The 27,299-nt window shown below is 34.6% G+C and overlaps 1 protein-coding gene across 4 annotated transcripts in view; it reads left to right on the forward strand.

Annotated features, from left to right (window-relative positions):
• TTC6 (tetratricopeptide repeat domain 6) overlaps positions 1 to 27,299 on the forward strand; it is a 203,360-nt gene that overhangs the window by 138,133 nt on the left and 37,928 nt on the right. For all 4 annotated transcript variants that reach the window (XM_042943017.1, XM_042943018.1, XM_042943019.1 and 1 more), the window contains exons 12-21: positions 3,744 to 4,203; positions 4,546 to 4,675; positions 5,527 to 5,699; positions 7,418 to 7,554; positions 11,822 to 11,991; positions 14,982 to 15,102; positions 16,497 to 16,647; positions 18,346 to 18,428; positions 22,475 to 22,551; positions 22,982 to 23,142. In XM_042943017.1, the coding sequence (XP_042798951.1) occupies positions 3,744 to 4,203; positions 4,546 to 4,675; positions 5,527 to 5,699; positions 7,418 to 7,554; positions 11,822 to 11,991; positions 14,982 to 15,102; positions 16,497 to 16,647; positions 18,346 to 18,428; positions 22,475 to 22,551; positions 22,982 to 23,142 (1,663 nt within the window). The remainder of the gene's footprint in view (positions 1 to 3,743; positions 4,204 to 4,545; positions 4,676 to 5,526; positions 5,700 to 7,417; positions 7,555 to 11,821; positions 11,992 to 14,981; positions 15,103 to 16,496; positions 16,648 to 18,345; positions 18,429 to 22,474; positions 22,552 to 22,981; positions 23,143 to 27,299) is intronic.

Raw genomic sequence — 27,299 nt, forward strand, 5'->3', positions numbered from 1 at the left:
GCTCCCTTAAATGGTTAGAAGCAGACAGTGTATGTACTCATATATCAAGTCAAAGCTTGACTGTGGAAAGTAACTCCTGCCGAAGTCCATTTGAGTTGATTAAAAACCCAGCCCCATGTGTTTTCTGCCAGTCCCTTTACTATAGGTTACCCCTGTTGCCTAGCCCCTCATCTAGGTCATGGCAGGATGCTATGTGTCTGTAATAACTTTGTAGCTTCACCATTTCTCTGGAAGTTTCCCTCGGCTTTGATCTCTGAATCCAATATTGGTGGACCAGCCAGTAAGGGACTAGCAGAGACCTTCTTCAGAAGCTTACTGTTGCAGCAAGAAGATGTGAACTGAGATTCAGACCAGGCCTTTTGCTATTGGCCCTCTTATCCCTGTAAATGCATCTCCTTCTGTCTCTTTTTAGAATAACTGACCATGGTCCCCACTTCTACTATCAAAACTTCCAAACTTCACTACCTCCTGACAGTGAATCTATAGTCTCAGTCCTGATTTTTTGTCCGTCTTGCTGCCACTACATCCCCAAGAGAGGCAGAATTTATTTTCCCCCTACCCCAAACAGTAGGTGACATATTTTCCTTAGTGCTACTAGTCTGTAATTTCCCTGATGGCCTAGTATTGTTTTTGGTGTGCTATCTTGGTGGGTGGTGGTATGGGATGGAATGGAGGCAGTTCCAAAGATTTCTACTTGATCCTTACTACTATTATCTTCTTTATGGTGTAGTTTACACAATTATCAAGTTGATTCATTCTTACTACACATTCTGGGACTAGGGAAATTACAGGATGGGTCCATGTCTCATTAGATTCTGTTAGGTGTTTTCAGGCCAAGATTCTTTATATCACTTGACCTTCAGAATCCCCCAGTTTGATTGTGAACTTCAGTGGCATCCACAATGGGTATCTGTATATCAACATAAGTTTAGGGTTAAGTATCTAATAATTCTCAGAAGGTTTGGGTGTTTATTCTCTCCCAGACCTTTGTAAAATTTGGGGGAAATTTCATTAAATCCACCTGGGCCACATTGCCAGATCCTTCCTCAGAGGGACCTGGCCTGGCCTTCCCGTCAGGTGAGAAGTTTTAGATATGAACTAGCTGAGATCAGAGAGCTGCATGAGAGGTTTTAAACCCCACCTATAGCTGGTTACACCTATGCACAGAAGACTTAAAGGTTTTTCATTTATGTAAATCAAAGAACACCTTAGCAGGCTGCCCACATATTTCACTTTCTGAGGACCTGCAGTCTTTTAGTTCTTACCACTGATCTCCATGAGTTAAAATTCTGTCCACCAAATCTAGCTAGAAATCTACACTAGAAATCTGCATTTAACAAGTCTTCCAGGTGACTAATGCTAAAGTTTGAGAATCACTCAGAGACTGGCAGGAAGTTCTAGCAAGGCTTCACTGGCTAGGGCTAGCAACCACCCATCCATGGAGGAGGTATGTAAGAGACTGAGGGACAATAGTCATTGTAGCTCCATGAGAGGGCTCGGCAGATCCCAGATGAGTGATTTTGAGGAGTCCTTGAATCAGATTTTATGTAACATATGAAGCAATATCTCAGTGTAGTCATTGAAAGATATTTATACAGGAGAGGGTTGAGTCTCTCAGACTGGAGAATCTGACAGTACCTCAGGCAGTCTCTTCTGTCAAGGGAGGATAAGTGAAATTTGGAGATTCAAACTTCTTGGCCTCATTCGTGCCTGCTCAAATGTTCATATCCTGTATTTGTTTCCTACTCCTTTTCCAGTAGCTTCATTATCATGGTATCCAAAGTTTAGGGAATCTGGGCATTTAGTAGGTACTGTTCTTCTCTTTTGGTCTGAAAGAAGTAAAGTGATTCCACAATTTTTATAACCATTACTGTTGTCCTAGTGACTAAGTGGTAGCTACTTGATCTCCTACAACTTTGCCTTCCACCTGGACACCATCCCCTGCTAACACTAGTGATAATTTGAGGAGCTTTGATGCCACCACACACCGTGGATTATTTGTGTCCTATTTTATCCTGGGAAGAAGTTTATCCTAGGATCCTTCTGTGTGTGTATTTCCTGAGTCTACCTCGGGTACCAATTATTTTATCAGTCAGGGTACCAGTACTAAACAGCACTCTCAATTTAGGATAATTCTATGAAAATATAATAAAGGCACAATTTACAAAAATGTCAGGGCATAAGAAACCACAAATGATAATGTAGTATGCTGTGGCTAAAAATAATAGAGCATTTTCTGCCCCTAAGTCTGAGAGGACAAAAAGTAAGAGTGATTACTAGAACCTAGAAGAGGAATTTTGGAGAAAGGGTTTCCTTAAAAAAAAAAAAAAAATTAGTGATCCGTGGTCAAGGATCATAGCCATTTTGAAGCGACCCTTTAGCAGGGTGTCAGAGGAATAAATACCTTGACTTCACTCTCCTCCTTTCCTCTTTGGGGTTTCTAATTGGACATACCCAATTAGAAGACAGAGAACAAGGATCTTATGAATATAGTCTGAACAGATTAAGTCACCCGGGTCTGAGGGCAAAGTAGACAAGGGTAGAGTTGAACATGGAGGTAGAAACAAAATGCATCTGGCACAGAAGGCCTTTCTAAGGTAACATTTGATAGGAAATATGAATTGAGAAGGAGCCAGCCATTCAGAAGTGCTGAAAAGTGCAACAGCCTTGAGGCTTGCTCTCAGATGATATGGCTGGAAAATTGAGAGGCGAGAGAGTAGTGTTATCAGAGATATATGCCTGGGCCTCATCATGTAGAGTCTTGTAGACCATGAAGAAAAGCTTGATTTGCATTCTAGATATTAGGAGAAGCTCTTGGAGGGAGTAACATGATCTGATTTACATTTGTTAAGAAAAAAATAAGCAAGCATGCTGACTTCCATGTGGAGAACAGATTAGACAAAGAGTAAGAGTAGAAGTCTGGTATTAAGAAGTGATTGTACTCTAGGCAAAAGAGATATGGCAGGTTGCACTAGAGTGTGGAGAGGAATGGAGAGTGACACAATGTAAGGGAAGAGAAGAATACTGACTTTTTAATTCTCCTAATGTTTAGCAATAGGTCTTTCTCACAGTATAAACTCAGTAAATATTTATGAAATGATGGGGTTTACATTTTTTCTTCCAATAGAATGTACTTACTCTAACTTGTGTGGCTGGTACAATACCCATCATATGCTAAATTTTACTGAATGAAAACTTCAGAAAATGGAGAATTTGAGGAGGAAAATACTAGAAATGTAGCATTTGAAAGCCTATTAGGTATTCTCTAATTTGATAGTCTACTAAAGAAGGGTGGCGTCTGGGATATTAATTTGGTAGCATACTGTGTAGTTAAATCTTTTCTTCTTCCCATTTCCTAAAGTTCATGTCCTCTCCAAACTCTTGGATGACATTGCCTTCCTCACATCAAGTTTTACCTCCTCAATTCCCCATTGTAATTTCTCTGGTTGGGGACAGGGTTATAAATTAAACTTGAAAGGAACATTGACCCCTTATTTCCAGTATTCTAAGAAAGCTACATCTTTAATAACAATCTTCTGCTTTCATAAATTCTATAGAGTTTCTACATATTCTTCATATGTTACAATTTTGAAGAATGAACAGGAGAACTTGGTTTGAATGAAAATAGCATGTAATTTTATTTTAATAATAGAGAAACTAATTTTGTGTAAAACTGAGTTGATTTATTGGTTATAAAAATAATTGTATTTCTGTCATTTAAAAATCACTCTTTTAATAACTAGATCAACATCTCATGGAATCCTTCCTGGACAGAAGAAATATTTACTCAGAGTTCCATTATATGAACGTAAATTTCAGTGTCCCAGTCTACCTTCGTGTTTAAATTTTGATGAATTTGTCCAAAGTAAGGGAGGAATTCCAGAAAATACTAACCCTCGAACATGGGCTCTTGATATGTTCTCTAAGCACAAACATCAGAAGACAACCACACACAAAAGAGTTAAAATATCTATCCATAACGACATGTCTGAAAGAATGAAAGAACCACCAAAACTAGAATTGAGTGATTCTTTGAAGTCTGGTCTTTCTCCAGAAGTTACTAAATATTATGAATCCGAAGTGGAGATCTTGACTAAAGAAATAAATGATAGGAAAAAATATCCTGCATTTGCATATTGTAGGCGTGGAGCTATTTATAGGAAACTGGGAAAGTTGCAGAGTGCCCTGAAAGATCTACAGGAAGTAAGTTTTATTTAATCAAAATAACAATGTTAACAATTTGTACTTATATTAATATTGTTATATAATTGTCCTCTCTATGTAAGAATGTATGTAATAATTTCTACTAGAATTTTGAACAGTGAATTTTTGTGGTATAAGTGTAGGATTATGAAATTATAATTATTGGCATTTTCAAATGACTGATATGAAAAACACTACATTTTGTCTGTCAGATTGGGAGGTATCATTTTATAATATACACATAGAATGCCATTGGGATCAATAGTATTTTAAAAATTCATTTGTTGGGATATCTTCCTTCAATAAACCAAATTTAATTGAATTTATACATATATTTTCTAGGCTATACTCTTGGAGCCATTGTTCCTCAATGCCTATTGGCACCGACATTTTATTTATCTTTTCCAAGACAAAATTAATGAAGCTTTGGATGATTTGAATTATGTAAATAAATATAATAAAAATAATGCAGGTGGGTTTTCTGTCCAGTTATATTATTTATATCTTTACCTAAGCTTTGGTCACTTAGTGGTGTTGTAAAGATATAGAAGTTAATAGATATAAGTCTCCAAAAATGATTCTTGCTCTTTAAAGTTAAATTTACTCTTGATATTGTATATATGGGACTTGTATGATCCTATGGTGTTTTCAAAATACTCACCATGGTTTTAAATGTTCATTAATGTCCTTGTGTACATTACAATAAATTGGTTCCTTAATGGTCATCGCACAAGAAGGATATGAACTTAAAATTTTAGTTATAGAAGTGATTGATAAATCTTTTCTTGACCACAAATCTCTGAAGAGTTTTAGTGTTCTAAGACTTCTTGGTTGGATGAAATCTATACATTTGCCTTTATGTACTGTCCTCTAACCAGCTTGAATGACTAAACATGGAACTTTTTGAGAATGAGAAAATGTCCTGTTCATCTTTGTATCCACAGCGTGAATAACATACCCCTAGAATATAACTTGAGCTTAATAAATGTTTTTCGATCTATGCCTATTTCTGCCAAAGTCCATAAATTTTTGTTTTACTATAAACTTTAAAAGAGTATGAAACACTTCAGATATACAAAAAGATAAAAGGTCATTTTTGTTACTTAAAATTGAAATTGAAAATGCTTATAACCACAAATAGATACTTACCAGCATTTGAGAACAAATTCTGCATTGTTGAAATAGATAAAAAAAAAACCCTTAATGGTTAAGAAAGTATAATATAGAAACATTATTCTATGTTTTTGGAGGGAAAGGGATTAAAATTTTCATAGTTAATAAAAGGACTGTGAAACTAAATTTTACCTTTTTAATTTTCTTTAGAGGCATATTTGTCAAAGGCAGAAATTTTCAGGGGAAGAAAAGACATTACTTTAGCAATTCTAAACTATACCCAGGCAATTAAGTGCAAGCCCACAGATGCTGATATATATTTCAGGAGGGGTGAGATGTATGAAATAGCAAACAAAGTTCTGGCCATCGATGACTTTTCTAAGGTAAGCTTTATCATATATAATGCTGACATTTATGTATTTTAGATCATGATGTTCTCCTCCTAATATTAGAGCAAGTCATTGAGTGTCTTTCACATATATTATACAATAAAAACGAATTTATTATATGTTAGGACCTAGAGCACTCAGTAGTAGAATTGATATTAATGCTATGTCAATGATTTTTTTTATTATTAGTGAATGAATGGATTTACATCAAAGAGTTGGGTATGGGTGCATTGAAACAACTCCGGGAGGGAGGCATGACTTTACTAGCTCTTCTGAAGCATGAAAAGTGCTTAAAGAAACCTTTGAAAATTGCTTCTTCCCTTTAGACAAGAGAGCAAATTATTTTCCACCTCTTAACTCTTGAGACATGGCTGATTCTCTTCTACAGAGAACCCATCTGCTCTTAAAGAAGCTGTGCTTGCTGGCTCATTCATTCATTCATTCATTCATTCACAAATATTTATCAACTGTATATTTATCACTGTATAATGTAGTGGATAAATTTTGGTGAATGAAACAGACCTGTTTCTTGCTTACATGGAGCCTATAGGTTAAAGGACATATTACAGAAATAAATACGTACATAAATACATACAATTTATGATGAGTGCTATGAAAGAAATAAAGATAATGGAGGGGTAAATATATATTTAATTATATATTTATATTGGGAAATATCAGGGAATTCCCTTGAAGAAGTGAACTTTTAGCTGAACTGTACTTTGAGGCTTGAGTCAGCCAAATAGTCCCCTAATTGCAGCAGAATTGTAACCTTGATCTCCTGACTTAACTCTAAATTCTACTTCTTAATACAATTGAGAATTTAGAAGTTATTTAAATAACTTAGCTTTCTGTGTTCCCAACTACCCTTTTTCTTAATTCATGATGGTTAGCCTCATACTTGACATTCTTTTGTTTCAAGAGGATTGCAAACTAGAAGTGACCAAAAATCTCTTCTAAGATAATTAAATTATTAGATTATCTATTCCTGTTCATTTCCTCCATGCATTGACTAATGCAGCCACTTGAGGCCAAACAAGCTTCAAAATCTTTAGGATTTTCTTTTCTTTTCTTTTTCTACTGTTTTAAAAAATACTCAGTAGTCTTTGTGCTTCACTTCCCCATTCCCCCCCTCCAGCCCCCCACTAATCAATAGGCAAGGAGTTTACAACTGATATACAATGATGTAGCCTTTTCACTCTTGCCTTGCATGTCAATGTGAAATGAATAAACCAGGCCAATACCAATTAATTTCTTTTTACCATTTTAGGGACTAGATTAATACATATTTGATTTGATTGAATCAGCCTTGATGTAGTCTAATATATATCATCTTTAATTGGGATAAATGCTATGATCTAATACAACCCCACTTTAGTTGAACATTGCACCTCTGAAATTTTATCAGTAAAAATTTTGGTGGGCAAAAGCTTTGGTTCTGATATATGCTGGGGTTTTTTTTTCCCCCCTCTCTCAGTAAACCTCCTCCCCTTTTTAGAATTTGTTGATAAATGTTCTTACTGAAGACCTGGTCTTTAAATGCAAATTTGAAAGTTTAGGCATCTTAAGTTAGTTTGCATTTATATAATATAAAGTTAAAAACGTAGTTGTCAGCTAGTTAATTTGCTATGAGATGATATACTTTTCTTGTGTTTTATTCTTTTTTCATTATTGTGTTATGTTTTTCTGCCTCCCCTCCACACCCCATGTAGTGCATTTTTTATGATCCCAAAAGAACAGATGCATTATTGAAACGTGGGATGTTTTACTATGAAAATGAAAACTGGATTTCAGCCATACAAGATTTTACAGCTTTATTAAATATAGATCCCCAAAATTCTCAAGCCAGGTAGGAATTATTTTAGATGCGGTTTTTGAAATTATTGTTTTAAAATACATTCTGAGGAAAGAAAATTGCTGGAAATATGTCAGACAGCTTTTTAAAAATAGTGAAGTCAATTTTCAGTCCTAACAGTAGTGGGTAATTTAATAGGCATAAAATGACAATTTAGAGTTGTTTCATTTACATTTCCTAAATACTAGATACATTATCAATTTTGAAAATATTGACCTATATTTTATTCTTTAAGTTTTCTTTCATATCCTTTTTATTCACTGAGTACAGAGAACTGTTTATATAGATTTCTGTAATATCTTATTATAAGTTTGATAATGAACTTTGCTTTTTCCAACCTTATTGTGCATAAAAAGTTCTCATTTTGTTGCTTTTTCCTTTAATCTAAGTTTTGTTTTGAAGAGATTTAAATGTGTATGTAGTTGTACCTGATCATTTTTTTACTCGCAATTTGTTCAATATTGAAATTTTTTATAGTAAAATAAGGGATGCATCCAGAAAAGTGTACCAGTGTGCAACTTAATGACTTATCACAATGTAAATGCCTGTGTAACTATTACCAGGTCAAGAAACATTTCCAGCACCCTAGAGACCCCTTTGTGCCTTTGCCTTCCTAGAAGATTAACAACCACTATCCTGATGTCCATTTTAATCACTTCCTTGTAGTCCTTTTTAGTTTCATCACATAAGTGTGTGTCCTTAAATATTTTTAGTTTAGTTTTGCCTGTTTCTTTTTTTTAACTTTATATAAATAGAATCATGTGGTAGTATTCTTTTTATGTCTAGCACTTGCTGCTTCACCTTGCTCTTGGATGTTATGGAGATGGCTTCTTTTCCTTAAACCTCAGGAACCTACCTCTGTTAGCTTCAGATTTTTCTTCTGAAGCTTCCTCACCTCTCTCAGCTTTCATAGAATTGAAGAGAGTTGGGGCCTTACCCTGGATTAGGCTTCTGCTTAAGGGACTGTGGTGGCTTGTTTGATCCTTATCCAGACCACCAAAACTTTGTCCATGTCAACAACAAGGCTCTCTCACTTATCAAACTCATGTGTTCACTGGAGTAGCACTTTAAATTTCCTTCCAGAACTTTTCCTTTGTATTCACAACTTGGCTCACTGGTGCAAGAGTTCTAGCTTTTAGCTTGTCTTGGCTTCCAACATGCCTTCCTCACTAAGCTTAATTATTTCTAGCTTTTGATTTAAAGTGAGAAACATGCAACTCTTCTTTTCATTTGAATGCTTAGGGGCCACTGTAGGGCTATTAACTGGCCCCATTTCAATATTGTTGTGTCTCAGGGAATAGGGAGGCTGGAGGACAGGAAGAGAGACAAGGGAATGGCCAGTTGGTAGAGCAGCCAGAACACACACATTTATTGATTACCTTCGCTGTCTGATATGGACATGGTTTAGGGAGCCCCAAGACAATGACAATAGTAACTAACATCAAAGAGCACTAATTATAGATCACCATAACAAATATAATAATAATCTTTGAAATGTTGTGAGGATTACCAGTATGTGACACAGAGACATGAAGTGAGTAAATGCTGTTGGAAAAAATGTGTGAATAATCTTGCTTGATGCACAGTTGCCACAAACCTTTACTTTGTAAAAAATGTAGTATCTTCGCTCTCTCTCTCTCTCTCTCTCAAAAATAAATAAGCATTAAGAAAATTAAAAAAAATGGGTGTCTGGGTTGCTCAGTTGGTTGAGCATCCGATTTTGGCACAGGTCATGATCTCATGGTTCATGGGTTCCAGCCCCGCATTGGACTCTGCTGACAGCTCAGAGCCTGGAGCCTGCTTTGGATTCTGTGTCTCCCACTCTCTCTGCACCTCCCCACTCCCTCTGCTCCCCCTGCCCCCTGCACACTCTGTCTGTCTGTCTGTCTCTCTCTCTCAAAAATAAATAAGCATTAAGAAAATTAAAAAATAAATAAAAAATGTATCTTCAAAATGCAATAAAGGGAAGTGCAATGAAACAAGGCATGCCTGTGTGCTATTCCACTGCCTTCTAGCCTCCATGATTTTGGATGAGATATCAGTTGTTAGTCTTATTGAAAATCCTCTGTAAAGGAGAAGTTACTTCGCTCATCCTGCTTTCAAGAGTTTTGTTTGTTTGTTTTTGTTTTTGTTTTTTGTTTTTTTGTTTTTTGTCTCTGTTTCACCAGGTTAATCATAAGGTGTCTCTGTGTGGATCTCTTTGAATTTATCCTACCTAGCATCCTGAGCTTCATCTGATGTGTAGATTTCTTTCCTGTATAAAGCATTCTCATGGTGGTTGTGAGGTTTTTAATTATATTGATTCCAGAGTTCTAAAAAAGTTGATTCTGATGGTGTTAGCATGTTCATTACCTTTATGGAAGGATGAAGTTTTGAAGTTCCCTATTCTGCCAGTTTTTCTCTGTTCTAATCTCACAACTTTATATCATTGCATTGACTTTAACTTAACAATACTGTTAGTAATAATAGGAATTTTCATTTACTTATAGGAATCTCATATTAACAGTTTTTCTAATTTTGAAAGATAAGTGCCTCTTGGACCTCATATATTTTTGGATGGAATATTATCAAACTATACTGAGTTCTCTTTGTTTTTACTTTCTTGAAGATTTTTCATCTACATTTGTAGTGAGATTGTTCTCTAGTTTCATAGTCAGATTGTATTTTCAGTATTTGGCTTCTTTTTCAAAAGGAATTAAGCCTTCCATCGTTTTCTTTTCTTAGGAACATATCCTTTAGGATTAGATAATTTTTGTCCTTTGAAAGTTTGAGATAACTTGCTCCTAAAATTATCCCAACTTGTAGTCATTTGAAAGGAGGACAATCTTTTTAGAAAGTCTTTTAATATTCTGCCCTAGTTATTGCTCTATTCTGGTTGTCTACTTCTTGAGTAAAAGGCGTGTTACTTGCAGGAAAGCGTCAAATTAGTTGGAGAACAAGAAGATTAATTAAAGCTATTGTAAGATGATGCTAGCTTATGGAAGACCTTATATGCCATTTTGAAGAATTTGACCTCATTCCATTGCCAATAGGGGTTTGTTGAAAGTTTTTGAGAAAAGAGATCTTTATTATCTGACGATCAGATCTTATTACTCTAGAACTAGGAATGGAGTAAAATAGTACAGGTGTGAGCTGAGGAGGGTATGAAGTATGAAGCAGTGGAAACAAAATAAGGAAAAGATATAAAAGTCAGTATGTTTGAAGAGTTGACATGACTTAATGGCATCCTACAGAAATATTACTAAAGGTTTATCCTGTAAATTTTAAGTTTGGGGTCATATAATATGCTGAAAAATCACTAGGAGTATTCTTAGCAATCAGAAATACTTAACAATAAATATAAAATTCTTATATTTATTAGAAAATAAATAAGATATTTCTTAAAGATGGGGCAATAAACATTTAGGTGAAAGATAAAATATCATGAGTATCAGGATGCTTAGTGCTTTTGAGAGATCTTTGTTACCAGTCTGCCAATGTACTGGCTTCACTCTTTTCCCCAAGTTATCATTGATTTCATAATATAACTTTCTTATATATCTCTTTATCCCCTCTCCCTCCCCCCAACTAGATTTATGTTAACTTCTTTGCAGCAGATAACCTATTAGCTTATTCCTCCTGTTTTTCCTTAATTGCCTTATTTTATTTCTAAAAGCTGATTTGCTTTACATTACTAAATGATTGAAAATGGAATTTTCAGGAATTGATGTAGGTTAATGATAATTTTGAAATTGGAGTCAGAAGTTAATGGAGATAAAATCCAATCACACAATTGATGCAATAGCTTTCATCCATGTGAAGCAGCCTCCTATTTATTTGGGTGCATTTTCAGTGCCAAAGAAAAATTTTCTAACAACTCCACTCACTGAGGCCCATTTCCTTCAAAATGGATTATTTGTTTTTTCTAGAGAACAATCTTACATAAATTAAAGCCTAACATTTTGGGTACTCAATAAGTAATAAAAACAAATAAACTCATATTTATTTTATTGATACATTTCTCTGATAAGTAGAAGAAATGTAATAAGATTAGTAGGCATATAATTAGCATATTATTAATAAGCATATAATTATATATAAAATAAAGTATATTTATTTATAAAAAGTTCATATCCTTTTTGCTATTAACATCATTGCTAACCTTTTTTGGGGAGCAAGTGGAAATAATCAGAAATTGTTATTCAAATACAAAATTAGTTCTAAAGGAAAAAAGAGAAAATGTGTGTTTTGCAATACATATTGAATTTTTTTCTTTTTCTAGGACATACAGAGGAAGAGCATATTTTAAACGGCAATTTTATAAGCAAGCAACTCAAGATCTTTCTGTGGCAATTCACTTAGATCCTAATAACTGGTTAGCACTGTATTATAGAGCCTGCTTGTTTAGAAAGAGTAGCCCTTTTAGAGCGCTCCAGGACTACAGTGTTTCAGGTACTTTGCCTTCAACTCCACATACATAGGAATTTGATTTGAAGTTAATGGAGTGGAATACTAATATGGGATGATTAATATAATATGTATATTTTTATGTAGTTACATATTAAGATATGTTTGTATAGTATATATATTCACATATATTTACAAGCTACAATGGTTTAAGTGTTCCTAGTATGCCCTTTTAGTGAATGTGAGTGTGTTTGTACTTACATGTATGTGTATAACTTTGGCAAAGGGAGAATATCATATCAAAGAAATCTCTTTCTATATATTGAGTTCTCAGGTTATTTCTGGAAATCCAGGTCTATTTTCTAGTCAGCTTGATAAAACAGCAGTGAATTTTCCTAGTGGGCTGTGTCCTACTCCATAGGCCTAGCCCATTGATTAGTCAAATTCTGAGTTTTTAAACCCTTAAACTAAAAATGAACTTTGAGAATCTTTAGTAATAATAGGATGCCAAAAGCTAACAGTAGTCATTTCCACTTTACCCTGTATCAGTGTATTCTTGGTATATAAATATGCCCTGCACCATTCTGTGCATAGAGTAAGTGCTCAGTAAACAGTCCCAGCTGAATAAATTAGCTCATTGTGATTGGATAATTCCAGCCAGAGACCAACAGTGTTCCCCTGGGTGCAAAGTACTACAATCCCATCATTCTAGATGAGGCAGTATCAGTATCTAGAGACTAAGAGACAACTGTACTCTTACAAAAAGAATTACACAGCTCCTGAAGGAAGGCAATATAAGATGATAGCCTTCTGAGGCCACCTGTGCCATGAATATTCAAATAAAATAACCTAGAGTCTATCCTATGTGCTGAGAGGAATCTGGTACCCTCCCTTCTATTTCTAAGGATTTTTGGAAGGGAAGACTAAGTTAAATTTTGTTTAACTCTCTTGTAATCTTTGCATCTAATTTCTGCTCTCTGGTTGATTCTCCATTTTTGCATATCCACACAATTCTTGTGATTACTGTTAATGAATGTCTTGGGGTTGGGGGCATTTGGGTCACTCAGTACGTTAAGCATTGGAGTTTGGCTCAGGTCATGATCTCACAGTTCTTGAGTTTGAGCCCCACCTTGGGCTCTGTGGATAGTTCAGAGCCTGGAGCCTGCTTCAGATTCTGTTGTCTCCCTCTCTCTCTGCCCTTCCCTGCTCATGATCTTTCTCTCTCTCTCTCTCTCTCTCTCTCTCTCTCTCTCTCAAAAATAAATAAACATTAAGAAAATGAATATTTTAGGATTCAAAGGATAAAGTTAGCAGAAATGATTTAACTTTAGAAAAAAAAATTTAATGTTTATTTAGTTTTGAGACAGAGAGAGACAGAGCATGAGTGGGGAAGGGGTAGAGACAGAGGCACAGAATCCGAAGCAGGCTCCAGGCTCTGAGCTGTCAGCACAGAGCCCCATGTGGGGCTCGAACTCATGAGCCATGAGATCATGACCCGAGCCGAAGTTTGATGCTCAACTGACAGAGCCACCCAGGTGCCCCAAAGCGATTTAAATTTGGAGGTCAAGCACACCCATTTTTCTTGAAGTTTATTTCTCTCTGTCAGCTCTGTCTATCTGCCATCTGGCCAAACTCCTTTCTTGGTAATCTCTAAAAGCCTCTTTTTCATACTTCCCTCTTCTCCAAGTTGTGGGCTCCTCACTCCCTCTTTTCTAGGCTATCACAATAAGACAAAGTCTTTGTTATTTAATTATTCAGAGCAGACCAACTTGATTTTGGCTTTAATTCTTTTCTATAGGCTAGCTTAAGGAGTTTTATCTTCCACAATCAAAAAGGACCCTTAAGATATTTTTTCCAAGCTAATAATAATATCTAATATTTATTGTGCATTTCACTAATTGCCAAACACTAATCTAAATGCTTTGTATAGAGTGTTTCAATTAATATTCAGAATAATGCTATGAGGTAGGAATTATTTTCATCCCGGATAAGAAAACAGAGGCACAGAGAGGTTAAGTAATTCTAATATTTTTTCCTTAGGTAGAATTTTTTAATTTTCCTAGAGCAACCACCAAAAGTGCAGCTGACTTTGTCTTTGCTAGCCAATTATACTGTGAATGGAGCAGATTGCCTTCATGATTATTTATTTAATCTGTGTCATCATTGCTTAAACTCAATATACTTCCCCAAATCTAACACTGTGAATATTTTTGTCCCAGACTGTGAGCACTATGTACATTTTTGGCAGAACTTTCCCTTCTTAGCCAGAATGGGCCTGAGAAGCTTAGAAGACATGGATCAAATGTTGTGGAAAACCCATGTTTTCCCATTCACTAGCCTGTTTTTGGGAAAGTGAAGGGAAAATTAGTAAGTGGGGATACATGAGATGACCTCTGGACTGCTTATAGATGAAAGACACACACCTGGAGTACTGAGAAGATTCTTTTTGCCCCACACTCCTGTTGTTTAGAACATGCATAGTCAAGTTGCCTGCCTTAACTCCAAGTTCAGCTTACCTTGGAGTAGTCTCTTTGAGCTGCTCTTCCTGGTTTATGTGTAGCAGTCTGATCTCTGTCATCTGCGTGTCTGGAGTTGTACCAGAGCCTGTGTTATGACCAATAGCAATGCTTTCCTGATAATTAACAGCCCATCAAGGGCAATGGTGCCCTTCTGACTGCAATCCACTGAAGTGAATCAGAGGTTAGATTCCATCTTTGCCATTGACTTAATCATGACTGTGGTTAAGCCCCTTTGCACCTTAATCTCTTCATCTGTGAAGTGAGTGGACTATCCTAGATTACCATCAGGATTTCTCCAGTTTTAATGAATTTGTGAACCTTGATAGCCACATAGTTACTTATAGACAAATACATTTTTATGTGAATACTGTTTCTTACCAAATAAATGCGCTCATCATAGATATGTTTTATAAAGTGTTCAAATGTAAGAATAAGCAATGGGAAGGGTAAAGACTAAAACACAACTCAGATATTTTTGTTCAGAACCCAAATAAGATGTATGTTGTTATTTTTAAGCTCTCATAAATGATGGCTATGAGAATCTTGGTTGTTTTCTACATCGGGGCATACTCTATGCAGATCTAAAGCTTTGGTTGCTGGCAATCTGTGACTTTGAAACTGTTATTTCTCTAGAAAGGTATGTTTTCCTTTTCATTCTTACTGAATTCACTTTTGTATAAAGTTAAGAAAAAAAACAAAATGAAAGAAAAAGCCATTTCCCCTCATCATTAATAACCTTATAAAATAACAATTGTAAAAGCATCCTAGAATTAGAATACTACTTCTAAGATAAGATCTGGTTCCCAACATCTGTTTACCTCAGATACTTTTGCAAATTTTAGATATTGAATGCTTTTGAGATGAGTCCAATTCATAGGTAACAACATAAAGTTACTAACAGCAGTGTGGGGATAAACAGATCAGAGCTTCTTGAAATTAAGTTCATGAAAAAATGTTATCAAGTTTTACAATAATGAGAAAATATTCTGCTTGATATATTGCTATGCACACAACATATGACTCAATAGTAGGAAACTATTTAGAATCTGACTTCATTTTGGATAGTAAAGCAAAAGAAAAAACCAATACCATTAGAGTGTAGGTTCAGGAAGAAACAAAGACTAAAAGTTGTACACACTTTTAGTGTGTACAGAAATCTAAGCTCTAAAACACAGAATTAATTAATTTCTGTTCTTTTCAAAGAAGCATTTGTTAAAATGAAAGGCATCAAAAAAAATAAAAACAACATGCCAATTCCATGCCAACCAGCAGACTGTTTACTTTTATCTAAGGTAAACTTTAAACTTGACTTAGGAAAGTCATGGAGAATGGCTCCATAATGGCCAAAGTAGTTCCTTTTTAGATATTTTTGAGCCAGAAAGAAAAGAGTTTCAGTTCCAAAAAAAGCCAAAAAATGGGCAGTAAGAACTTTGGTGTCTTTTAGGCAAAGGGTCTAGGCTTCTAACAAAGCTGGGCTGTAGGGTATGTAGTTTCCTCATTTTGAAATAGAGGCATCAAATAGAGTAATTTCTAAGATCAATTCTCTATTGAAAATGTTTTGATTCAAAGAGAGAAAAAATACATTTATTTTATAAAGAAAAGAAGCTGGGTTAATATGTACGTGGAGAGGATTTGTAACCCCAGGCTCTGAGAATATTACTGTTTCTCTCTGTTACTCATGGCGAATACAACATAGCCTGAGGGGAAAACTTTTAAATTGAGAAAAACTAAGCTTGAAATTCAAGATAACTCAAGATTAAGTCAAGGAAGAGTAAAGATGGAACGGGGAGTTCAGGAATTCTGTTCCTAGCATAGACTCTATAAATGTTGATTCTCAACTAAGGATTTTATAAAGGTGCTTATAATTTTTAAGAGAATAGTTAACTGATTTACTTTGTTTTAGTAAAACATTTAATAAAACATCCTGATATATATTGATGTATGTATTTCACTAGGTTCACTCAAAATTGGAAAACATTTGGATTAATTAAAATGTCTAACAAGATTTTGCTTTTTCACTTTTTTTTTTAGAACTGTTACTTTGGCTTACGTAAATATTGGCCTCATACATCTGCTATACTTGGATAACTACGTTGAAGCCATTTGGCATTTTTCTGAGGCTATTAGACTTGATCCTTTATATATTCAAAGCTATATTTGTAGAGCAGAAACCTATCATAAGGTATTTAAGTTTTGAAAACCTTGATTTTTAAAAAAAATGCTTTAATTTTCTGGATATCTATTGTTCAGTGTAATTTCAGTATATTAATATATTTGTTTTCAGTTAATTACAGAGGCTAATGCATGTCCAAGCAATAAATATAAAGTAGATATAATTAATTATAATTACCTATGTATAAAGCCTTTACTTATGAAGTGTGAATTTTGTCTTTCATTAAAAAAAACGTTTTTCCTTATTACAAAAACAATATATATTTATTTCATGTAATATATGTATGCAAATAACAGTAAGTTAAAATAATCCATAATTTTATTCTCTAGAGACAACTACTATTAACATTTTACAGTGGTTTTGAGTGGGTGTGTGTGTGTGTGTGTGTGAGAGAGAGAGAGAGAGAGAGAGAGAGCGAGCAGGTGGGTTTGTAGAATGGGATCTGTGTATATAATGGGATCCTACTCATTCATACTTACCTTTAGATTTTGTTTAAATTAAAAAATATTTTTTAATGTTTATTTATTTTGAGAGAGAGAGAGAACGAGAGAGAGAGAGAGAGAGAGAAGAAGAAGGGAGGGGGAGAGAGAGGGAGACACAGAATCTGAAACAGGCTCCAGGTTCTAAGCTGTCAGCACAGAGTCCAACGTGGGGCTCAAACTCAAGAGCTGTGAGAGATGACCTGTGCCGAAGCCGGACGCTTAAACTGAGCCACCCAGGCACCCCAAGATTTTGTTTAAATTTTACAAGTTATTTAAATTAAAAAATGTGACATATCTTTAGTGTTGCAAAGTCAAAGATGCAATAAATAGCAAAAGTCTTCCCTGATTCCAACCAAATTTGACTTTCCAGAGATAACCACTGTTAGCTGTTGTTTCTGCCTTTCAAAATAGATATCCCTGTCTACCACTCCACCACTAATCATCTTGTCCAAGACGTGTCATTCCTCATCAGGATTGCTGCAGGGACCTCTTGGTCTTCTTGCTTCTGTTTTTTACTCCCTTCGGAAGGATTTTCAACATAGCCGCCATAGTGATCATGTTAAAACATAAGATTATTTCACTTTGCCCAGAACCCTTTAATAGCTTCCTTTGCACTCAGAATAAAAGCTGAATGCTGCAAAAGCCAAAGGCCTCTAAGAACCACAGGAATTGGCCCCTTATTACCATTCTGCCCTCGTCTTCTACAAGTTCTTTGGTCACACTGGTTTCAGCCACGATAGTCTAGTTTGTGCTGTGGCTAAACACGTACACACACGCACCAAACCCTCCCCCCACCCCGAACACTTAAAATCACTGTGTTAAAATAACAAAGGTTTATTTCTTGCTCACAGTGCTTGTCTACTGCGAGTTAGCTAGAGTCTCTCTTCTCCATTGTCTACATCTCAGGAGCCAATGTGACTCGAGTCCCATGCAATGCCCTTCCTTTCCTGATGGTGGAGGTAGAACACCCAGGGCAGGCTTAGTAAAAAGTTTTTAAAAAAAACTTTTTAACTTTAAAAACCTTTTAAAAAGTTTAAAAAAAACTTCTTTGTATCCCATTTGGTTTGATGATTCTTAAAAGCAACAAACAAACAAAACCCCAAAGAACTCATGTATATTAGGAGATGTTCTTGCAAAATTTCTGTATTGAAGGGTGGGAGGGAAGCATCAGAAGGGAAACAAATCAGTATTATTATAAGCAAAGTTTCTGTTTATCACTCAACAGTTGCATAAATTGAAAAAGGCAGTAAGAGAGTTATCTCGTGCTATCCACCTTCAGCCAGATGGAATCCAATTATATATAATAAGGTACGAACATAGAAATGGAGTTCTTGGCATAACTAAGCACATGAGCTAGCTGTTGGGATCTTTACTTCTGTCTTGATCTTTCTGTCCTCTTCTTTTTACATTTAATTTCCCAGCAATGGCCACCTTTCAACTAGCAAGTCAGATATAGCTATCGTATTTGTTAAATTTTAAGATTATTTATAAGATAACCAGATATCTTACCCTTTTCTCTATCCTTGCATCAAACCCAACTGTTTAAACTACCCCATGATCCAGTAATCCCACTACTAGGTTTTCATCTAAAGAATAAAAAAACACTAATTTTAAAGGATATATGCATCTCTATGTTTATTGCAGGATTATTTACAATAGCCAAACTGTGGAAGCAGCCCAAGTGTCCATCGATGGGTGAATGGATAAAGAAGATACACAGTAGAATATTATTAATCCATAAAAAAGAATGTAATCTTGCCGTTTGCAATAACATGGATGAATCTAGAGGGTATAATGCAAAGCAAAATAAACCAGCCAGTTAGAATATGATTTCAGTCATATGTAGAATTGAAGACACGAAACAAACAAAGGGAAAAAAGGAGACAAATCAAAAAACAGACTCTTAACTATAGAGAACAGAGGGTAACCAGAGGGGAGGTGGGTGGGAGGATGGGGGAAATAGGTGAAGGGGATTAAAGAGTATACTTATCTTGAAGAGCTCTGAGTACTGTATGGAAGTGTTGAATCACTATATTGCACACCTGAGACTAATATGACACTGTATGTTAACTATACTGGCATTTTATTTATTTACTTACTTACTTACTTTTGTTAATATATGGCTGGCATACAATATTATTTTAGCTTCAGGTGTACAATAGTGCAGGTACACAGTAAAGATTCCTAATTTTATATATATGATTCCTAATTACCATCTATCACCATATTAAGTTATTATAATATCATTGACTATATTACCTATGATGTACTTTTTATCCCTGTGAGTTACTGATTTTATAACTGGAAATTTGTACTTCTTAATTTCCTTCACCTATATCATCCCTCCCCACCCAGCCCTTTCCCTCTGGTGACCAGTTTGTTCTCTGTATTTATGAGTCTGTGTTTTTGTTTTGTTTGCTCATTCATTTTAGTTTTTATTGTTTGTTTGTTAAATGTTTATTTTTGAGAGGAAGAGAGAGAAAGCGTGAGCTGGGGAGGGGCAGAGACAGAGGGAGACACAGAATCCAAAGCAGGCTCCAGGCTCTGAGCTTTCAGCACAGAGAGAAATCGTGACTTGAGCCAAAGTCAGAAGCTTAGTCGACTGAGACACCCAGGCACCCCTCATTTTGTTTTTAGAGTCTACATGTAAGTGAAATCATATAGTATTTGTCTTTCTCTGACTTATTTCACTTAGTACAATATCTTTAGTCTTATCCATGTTGTCACAAATGGCAAGATTTTGTACTTTTTTTACAGCTGAGGAATATTCCATTGCACACATATACCACATCTTTTTTTAAGTTGAAATATTGTTGACACACAACGATACGTTTTGCCTCAGATGTGCAACATAGTGATTCAATAACTTTATACATTCTTCTATGCTTACCACAATTGTAGCTACCATCTGTCACCATATAATACCATTGGCTATATTTTCTATGCTGTTTCATCCCCATGACTTATTCATTTCATAACTGGAAGCCTGTACCACCCATTTGTCTGCACCTATTTTGCCTATCCCTCTGCCCCCTCCTGTCTGATAACTACCTGTTTGTTCTCTGTATTTATGGGTCTGTTTCTGCTTTTGCTATTTGTTCGTTTGATTTTTGGATCCCACATGTAAGTGAAATCATATGGCAATTATCTTTTCCAGTCTGACTTATTTAATTTAGCATAATATCCTCTTGGTCCATCCATATTGTCCCAAGTAGCAGGATTTCATTTTTTAATGGCTGAGTAATAATCCATTGTATATTTATACACATCTTCTTTACCTATTCATCTATTGATGGATACTTAGATTGCTTCCATATCTTGAGTATGTTATATAATGCTACAATGAACATAGTGGTATATATATTATTTTGAATTAGTGTTTTCATTTTCTTTGGATAAATCTCAAAAGTAGAACTGCTGGATCATATGGTGTTTCTATTTTTAATTTTCTGAGGAACTTCCATACTGTTTTCCATAGTGGCTGTACCAATTTACATTCCCATCAATAGTGCACAAGGGTTCCCTTTTCTCCACATCCTCATCAATACTTGTTATTTCTTGTCTTTTTGATAATAGCCATTCTGACAGGTGTAAGGTAATATCTCATTGTGGTTTTGATTTGAATATCCCTGATGATTAGTGATGTTGAACAACCTTTCATGGACCCATTGGCCATCCACATATCTTCTTTGGAAAAATGTCTATTTAGGCCCTCTGCCCATTTATAACCAGACAATTTGTTTTTTGTTTTGTTTTGTTTTTGTTTGTTTGTTGTTTTGTGTGTGTGTGTGTGTGTGTGTGTGTGTGTGTGTGTGTGTTGAGTTGTAGGAGTTCTTTATAGGTTTTGGATATACACCCCTTATCAGATACAACATTTGCAATTATCTTCTCCCATTCAATAGGTTGAGTTTTCATTTTGTTAATGGTTTCCTTTGCTGTTGAAAAGCTTTTTAGTTCAATGTAATCCCATTTGTTTATTTTTGCTGTTGTTTCCTTGCTATTGTTGCCTGAGGAGACAGACCCAAAATAATATTGCTAAGACAAATGATAAAGAGTTTTTGGCTTATGTTTTCTTATAGGAGTTTATAGTTTCAGGTTTTACATTAGGTAAAGTCTTTAATCCATTTTGAGTTTATTTTTGTGTATGGTGGGAGAAAGTGCCCTAATTTCATTCTTTTGCATATAGCTGTTTAGTTTTCCCAATACCACTTATTGAAGAGATGGTTTTTTCTCTATTGTATATTCTTGCCTCCTTTTTCATACATTGATACACCACACAATTGTGGGTTTATTTCTGAGCTTTATATTCTTTTCCATTCATCTATATGTCTGTTGTCTGTTTTTGTGCCAGTACCATACTGTTTTGATGACTATGGCTTTTTAGTATAATTTGGAATCAAGGAGCATGATACTTCCAGCTTTGTTCTTCTTTCTCAAGATTGCTTTGGCTGTTTGGGGTCTTTTGTGCTTTCATACAAATTTTAGGACTTTTCTTCTAGTTTTATGAAAAAAAGTCATTGGTATTTTGATATGGATTATACCTTTGGGTAGTATAGGCATTTTAATAATATTAGTTTTTCCATCTTTAATCACTGAATATCTTTCCATTTATTTGTGTCATCTTGTTTCTTTTATCAAGGCCTTATAAGTTTCAGAGTACAGATCTTTCACCTCCTTGACTAAATTTATTCTTAGTAATTTCATTCTTTTTGAAGCAGTTGTAAATGGGATTAAAAAATTTCTTTCCGATAGTTCATTATTAGTGTATAGGAATATAACAGATTTTTGTATATTAATTTTGTATCGTACAACTTTACTGGATTCATTTATTAGTTATCATAATTTTGGGGGGGGGAGTCTTTTGGGTTTTCTATATAGTATCATGTCATCTGCAAATAGTAAGAGTTTTACTTCTTTCTTTCTAATTTAGATGTGTTTTATTTCTTTTTCTTGTCTGATTGCTGTGGCTTGGATTTTTATGTTGAAAAGAAGAATGGGCATTCTTGTCTTACTTCTGATCTTAGAAGAAGAAAATTTTAGCTTTACATCACTGAGTATGATGTTAGCTGTGGGGTCAGAGTATAACATTTAAAATATAGATAATTGGAAAAAGATTTGAGTATTTTTATTTCAGCTTCACTTTTCCTAAATTGTTTTCTCATCACATCTGTATGCTAATTGGTCAATTTAGACTATATAAAATGTTTATAATTTTTACATTGTTTTTATTATACACATATAAGTATGAATAAAGGTACTATAATTATAAAATTTTAAGTAACTGATTATAAGAAATTTTATTTTAGAAAAATTATTTTTAACTACTTAGAATTAAAAGGTATTATTTTTTTCAGAGGACAATATCTTCTTATGATGAAATGTTATGATCTTGCAAAGTTTACTATTTATCAAGTGGCAGAAATGAACAAAGGTAAACATAATTAATGCAAAATTACAATTGTCTTAATTTTAAAATAAATATCTCCTACAATGTTTATACTGTTTTCAATAGGCAAGTAGGAATAACATGGAAGGTGTACTTCATCAAAGATGATTTTGAAAATTTAAATTTTCAGTTTCACATGTACAAAATCAACCAGTAAATGCTTCATTGATGAAATGAATTTTCTGAGGGATTATTATGGGAGATTCCAGGGTTATAATTTTAGTTTTTTTGTTTTTGTTGTTGTTTGTAATTGGAATAGCTTATTGTTTGTTGGTAGTAAATAGATTTTAGTATTGCATTGATTTATTCATATTACAAAGATAAATTATTGAATTGCTTGACTTCCTTAAAATAATCATATTCTAAATCCTAGATACTTGGCAAAGGTAATTGATAAATTTTATTTTCCTTTTAGGTCTCATTGAGTTGAGTCCTATACAGCAAGCACTCATTTATTCATTTTGTGAAAACCATGACAAGGCCATTCAGGTCTTGGATCGGATCACTTTGAACAGGCCTGAGCTCACCATGTATACTCTATTAGCAAAAGCCCAAATGAAAGCCAAGAAAATCAAGGTGAAAGTCTTGTGTATTATTTACTAAACCTATTAATAGAATTTTTATATTGTGCTCAGCATGACAGCTTATATACTTTTTTTTTGCAGAACTAGATTATAACATTTATTTATTGATTCTTGTGTTAATTAACATCTGGGTTATTTCTTTTTATTTATTTTTCCTCTTAAGACTAGGGCTGCTATAAATATTCCTTTACATGTTTTCTGTTAACATGTGGAGTAGCTTTCCAGGATATATTCCTATGAATGGAATTGCTGGTATGTATAGAATGTGAATATTTAACTTCCAAGAAAATGGCATGTTGTTACATAGGGCTGTACCAATTTATGCTCCTACCTGTCATGTATGCATGTTCCTGTTGATGTCTATCCTCTACTGTAATTGGTTGTCAGACTTTGTTTTTGTCAATTTATTAGGTAAAAACTGATGTCTCATTGTGGTCTTAATTCACATTTCTCTGAGCACAGATTGAGCATCTTCTTATATGTTTGTTAATTGCTCATATTTCATGTTCTCTCAATTTCCTGCACATATTTTTTGTTTGTCTTGTTCTTATTGATTTTAGGCATTAAAAAATAAATTCTGTATATCAATCCTTGGTTGTCATGCATGCCACATATCTTCTTGTAATTTGTGGCTGGTTTTACAGAGGTTCTTAATTTTAATATAGTAGAATGTATCTATTTTTTTGTTTTACTGTTGTGGCTTTTAAACAATTCTTGTTTAAGAAGTTTTTCCCTCTCCCAAGGTCATACAGATATTCTTCCATATTTTCTTCTAAAAGTTTAAGTTTTGCTTTTTCTATTTAAGATCTTACTCTAACTTAAATTGATTTCTTTGAGTATGAGATAGTGGTAACATTTTAATTTTTCCTATATGGATATTCAAATGTTCAAGTGTCATTTATTGGACTGTTCTCTCAAGCCAAAGATCTGAAGTGGTACAGCTGTCATATTATAAGTTTTCATGCATATGTGGCTCTGATTTGGGGCTGTCTATTCTTGTCTTTTGGTCAGTTTCTCTATCCCCAGCCCAATAGTACAATCTCTTAATTATTTTAGTTTTATTGTAATTATTGATATCTGGTAAAGCTAGCCCCTACACCATATTCTTCTCTAGGAAACTACTGGTTATTCTTGGGCCTTTATTCTTCTTCTATTTTATTTTATTTTATTTTATTATTTATTTATTTTAATTTACATCCACGTTAGTTAGCATGTAGTGCAATAATGATTTCAGGAGTAGAATCCAGTGATTCATCCCCTTCATATAACACCCAGTGCTCATCCCAAGTGTCCTCCTTAATGTCCCTTGCCCATCCCCCCTCCCACTACCTCTCCAGCAACCCTCAGTTCTCTATATTTAAGAGTCTCTTTTGTTTTGTCCCTCTCCCTGTTTTTATATTATTTTTGCTTCCCTTCCCTTATGTTCACCTGTTTTGTATCTTAAATTCCACATATGAGTGAAGTCATATGATATTTGTCTTCCTCTGATTAACTAATTTCGCTTAGCATAATACACTCTAGTTCCATCCATGTAGTTGGAAATGGCAAGATTTCATTCTTTTTGATTGAAGAGTAATACTCCATTGTGTGTGTATATATATGTATACACACACACACGTACACCACATCTTTATCCATTCATCTATCGATGGACATTTCCTTACTTTGGCTATTGTTGATAGCACTGCTATAAATATTGGGTGCATGTGTCCCTTCTAAACAGCACACCTGTATCCCGTGGATAAATGCCTAGTAGTGTAATTGCTGGGTCATAGAGTAGTTCTATTTTTAATTTTTTGAGGAATCTCCATACTGTTTTCCAGTGTGGCTACACAAGTTCACATTCCCACCAGCAGTCCAAAAGGATCCTCTTTCTCTGCATCCTCACCAACATCTGCCATTGCCTGAGTTGTTAATTTTAGCCATTCTGACAAGTGTGAGGTGGTATCTCATTGTGGTTTTGATTTGTATTTCCCTGATGATAAGTGATGTGTTGTATGTTTTCATGTATCTGTTAGCCATCTGGATGTTTTCTTTGGAAAAGTATCTATTCATGTCTTTTGCCTGTTTCTTCAACGGATTATTTGTTTTTTGGGTGTTGAGTTTGAGTTCTTTATAGATTTTGGATATGTCATTTGCAAATATCTTCTCATATTCTGTCAGTTGCCTTTTGGTTTGGCTGATTGTTTCTGTTGCCATGCACAAACTTTTTATCTTGATGAGGTCCCAATAGTTAATTTATTTTAGCTTTTATTTCCCTTGTCTCTGGAGACATGTTGAGTAACAGGTTGCTGTGGCTGAGGTCAAAGAGGTTTTTACCTGCTTTTTTCTCTAGGATTTTGGTGTCTATCTTACATTTAGGTCTTTAATCCATTTTGAGTTTATTTTTGTGTATGGTGTAAGAAAGTGGTCCAGGTTCATTCTTCTGCTTGTGGCTTGTCCAGTTTTCCCACTGCCATTTGCTAAAGAGACAGTCTTCATTCCACTGGATATTCTTTCCTGCTTTGTCAAAGATTAGTTGGCCATAGGTTTGTGGGTCCATTTCTGGGTTCTCTATTCTGTTCCATTGATCTATGTGTCTGTTTTTGTGCTAGTACCATACTGTTTTGATGATTACAGCTTTGTAACACAGCTTGAAGTCCGGGATTGTGATGCTTCCAGCTTTGGTTTTCTTTTTCAGGATTGCTTTGGCTCTTCAGGGTCTTTCCTGATTCCATACAAAATTTAGGATTGTTTGTTCTAAGTCTATCAAGAATGCTGGTGTTATTTTGATAGGGATTGCATTGAATATGTAGATTGCTTTGGATAATATCAACATTTTAGCAATATTTGCTCTTCTAATCTATGAACATGGAACATTTTTCCATTTTTTTGTGCCTTCTTCAATTTATTTCATAAATTTTCTATAGTTTTCAGTGTTTAGATTTTTCACCTCTTTGGTTAGGTTTATTCCTAGGTATTTTATGGTTTTTTTGTGCAACTGCCAATGGGATAAATTCCTTGATTTCTGTTTCTGCTGCTTCATTATTGGTGTATAGAAATGTAACTGAATGCAGAGCATTGATTTTATATCCTGTGACTTTGGTGAATTCATGGATCAGTTCTATCAGTTTTATGGTGGACTCTTTCTGGGTTTTCCATATAAAGTATCATGTCTGTGAAGAGTGAAAATTTGATTTCCTCCATCCTGATTTGGATGCCTTTCATTTCTTTTTGTTGTCTGATTGCTGTGGCTAAGACTTCCAGTACTGTGTTGAATAACAGTGGTGAGAGTGGATATCTCTGTCGTGTTTCTGACCTTAGGGGGAAAGATCTCAGTTTTTATGCATTGAGGATGATATTAGCAGTGGGTCTTTTGTATATGGCTTTTATGATCTTGAGGTATGATCTTTCTGTCTCTACTTTCTTGATGGTTTTTATCAAGAAAGGATGCTGTATTTTGTCAAATACTTTCTCTGCATCTATTGAGAGGATCATGTGATTCTTGTCCTTTCTTTTATTAATGTGATGTGTCACATTGATTGATTTGCAGATATTGAACCAGCCCTGCATCCCAGGTATAAATCCCACTTGATCATGGTGAGTAATTTTTTTAATGTATTGTTGGATCTGGTTGGCTAATATTTTTTGAGAATTTTTGCATCCATATTCATCAGGGAAATTGGTTGGTAGTTGTCCTTTTTAGTGGGGTCTTTGTCTGGTGTTGTAATCAAGGTAATGCTGGCTTCATAGAATGAGTTTGGAAGTTTTCCTTTCATTTCTAATTTTTGGAACAGATTCAAAAGAATAGGTGGTAACTCTTTTTTAAATATTTGGTAAAAGTCCCCTGGAAAGCCATCCAGCCCTGGCCTCTTGTTTTTTGGGAGATTTTGGATTACTAATTCCAGTTATTTACTGGTTATGGGTCTGTTCAACTTTCCTATTTCTTCTTGTTTCAGTTTTGCTAGTTTATATGTTTCTAGGAATTTGTATATTTCTTCCAGATTGCCCAACTTACTGGCATATAGTTGCTCATAATATTCTCTTATTATGGTTTGCATTTTGGGGTGTTGGTTGAGATCTCCCCTCTTTCATTCTTGATTTTATTTATTTGGGTCCTTTATTTTTTCTTTTTAATCAAACTGGCTAGGGATTTATCAATTTTGTTAA

Source organism: Panthera leo, chromosome B3 (assembly GCF_018350215.1).
Source record: "Panthera leo isolate Ple1 chromosome B3, P.leo_Ple1_pat1.1, whole genome shotgun sequence".
Classification (NCBI taxonomy): Eukaryota; Metazoa; Chordata; class Mammalia; order Carnivora; family Felidae; genus Panthera; species Panthera leo.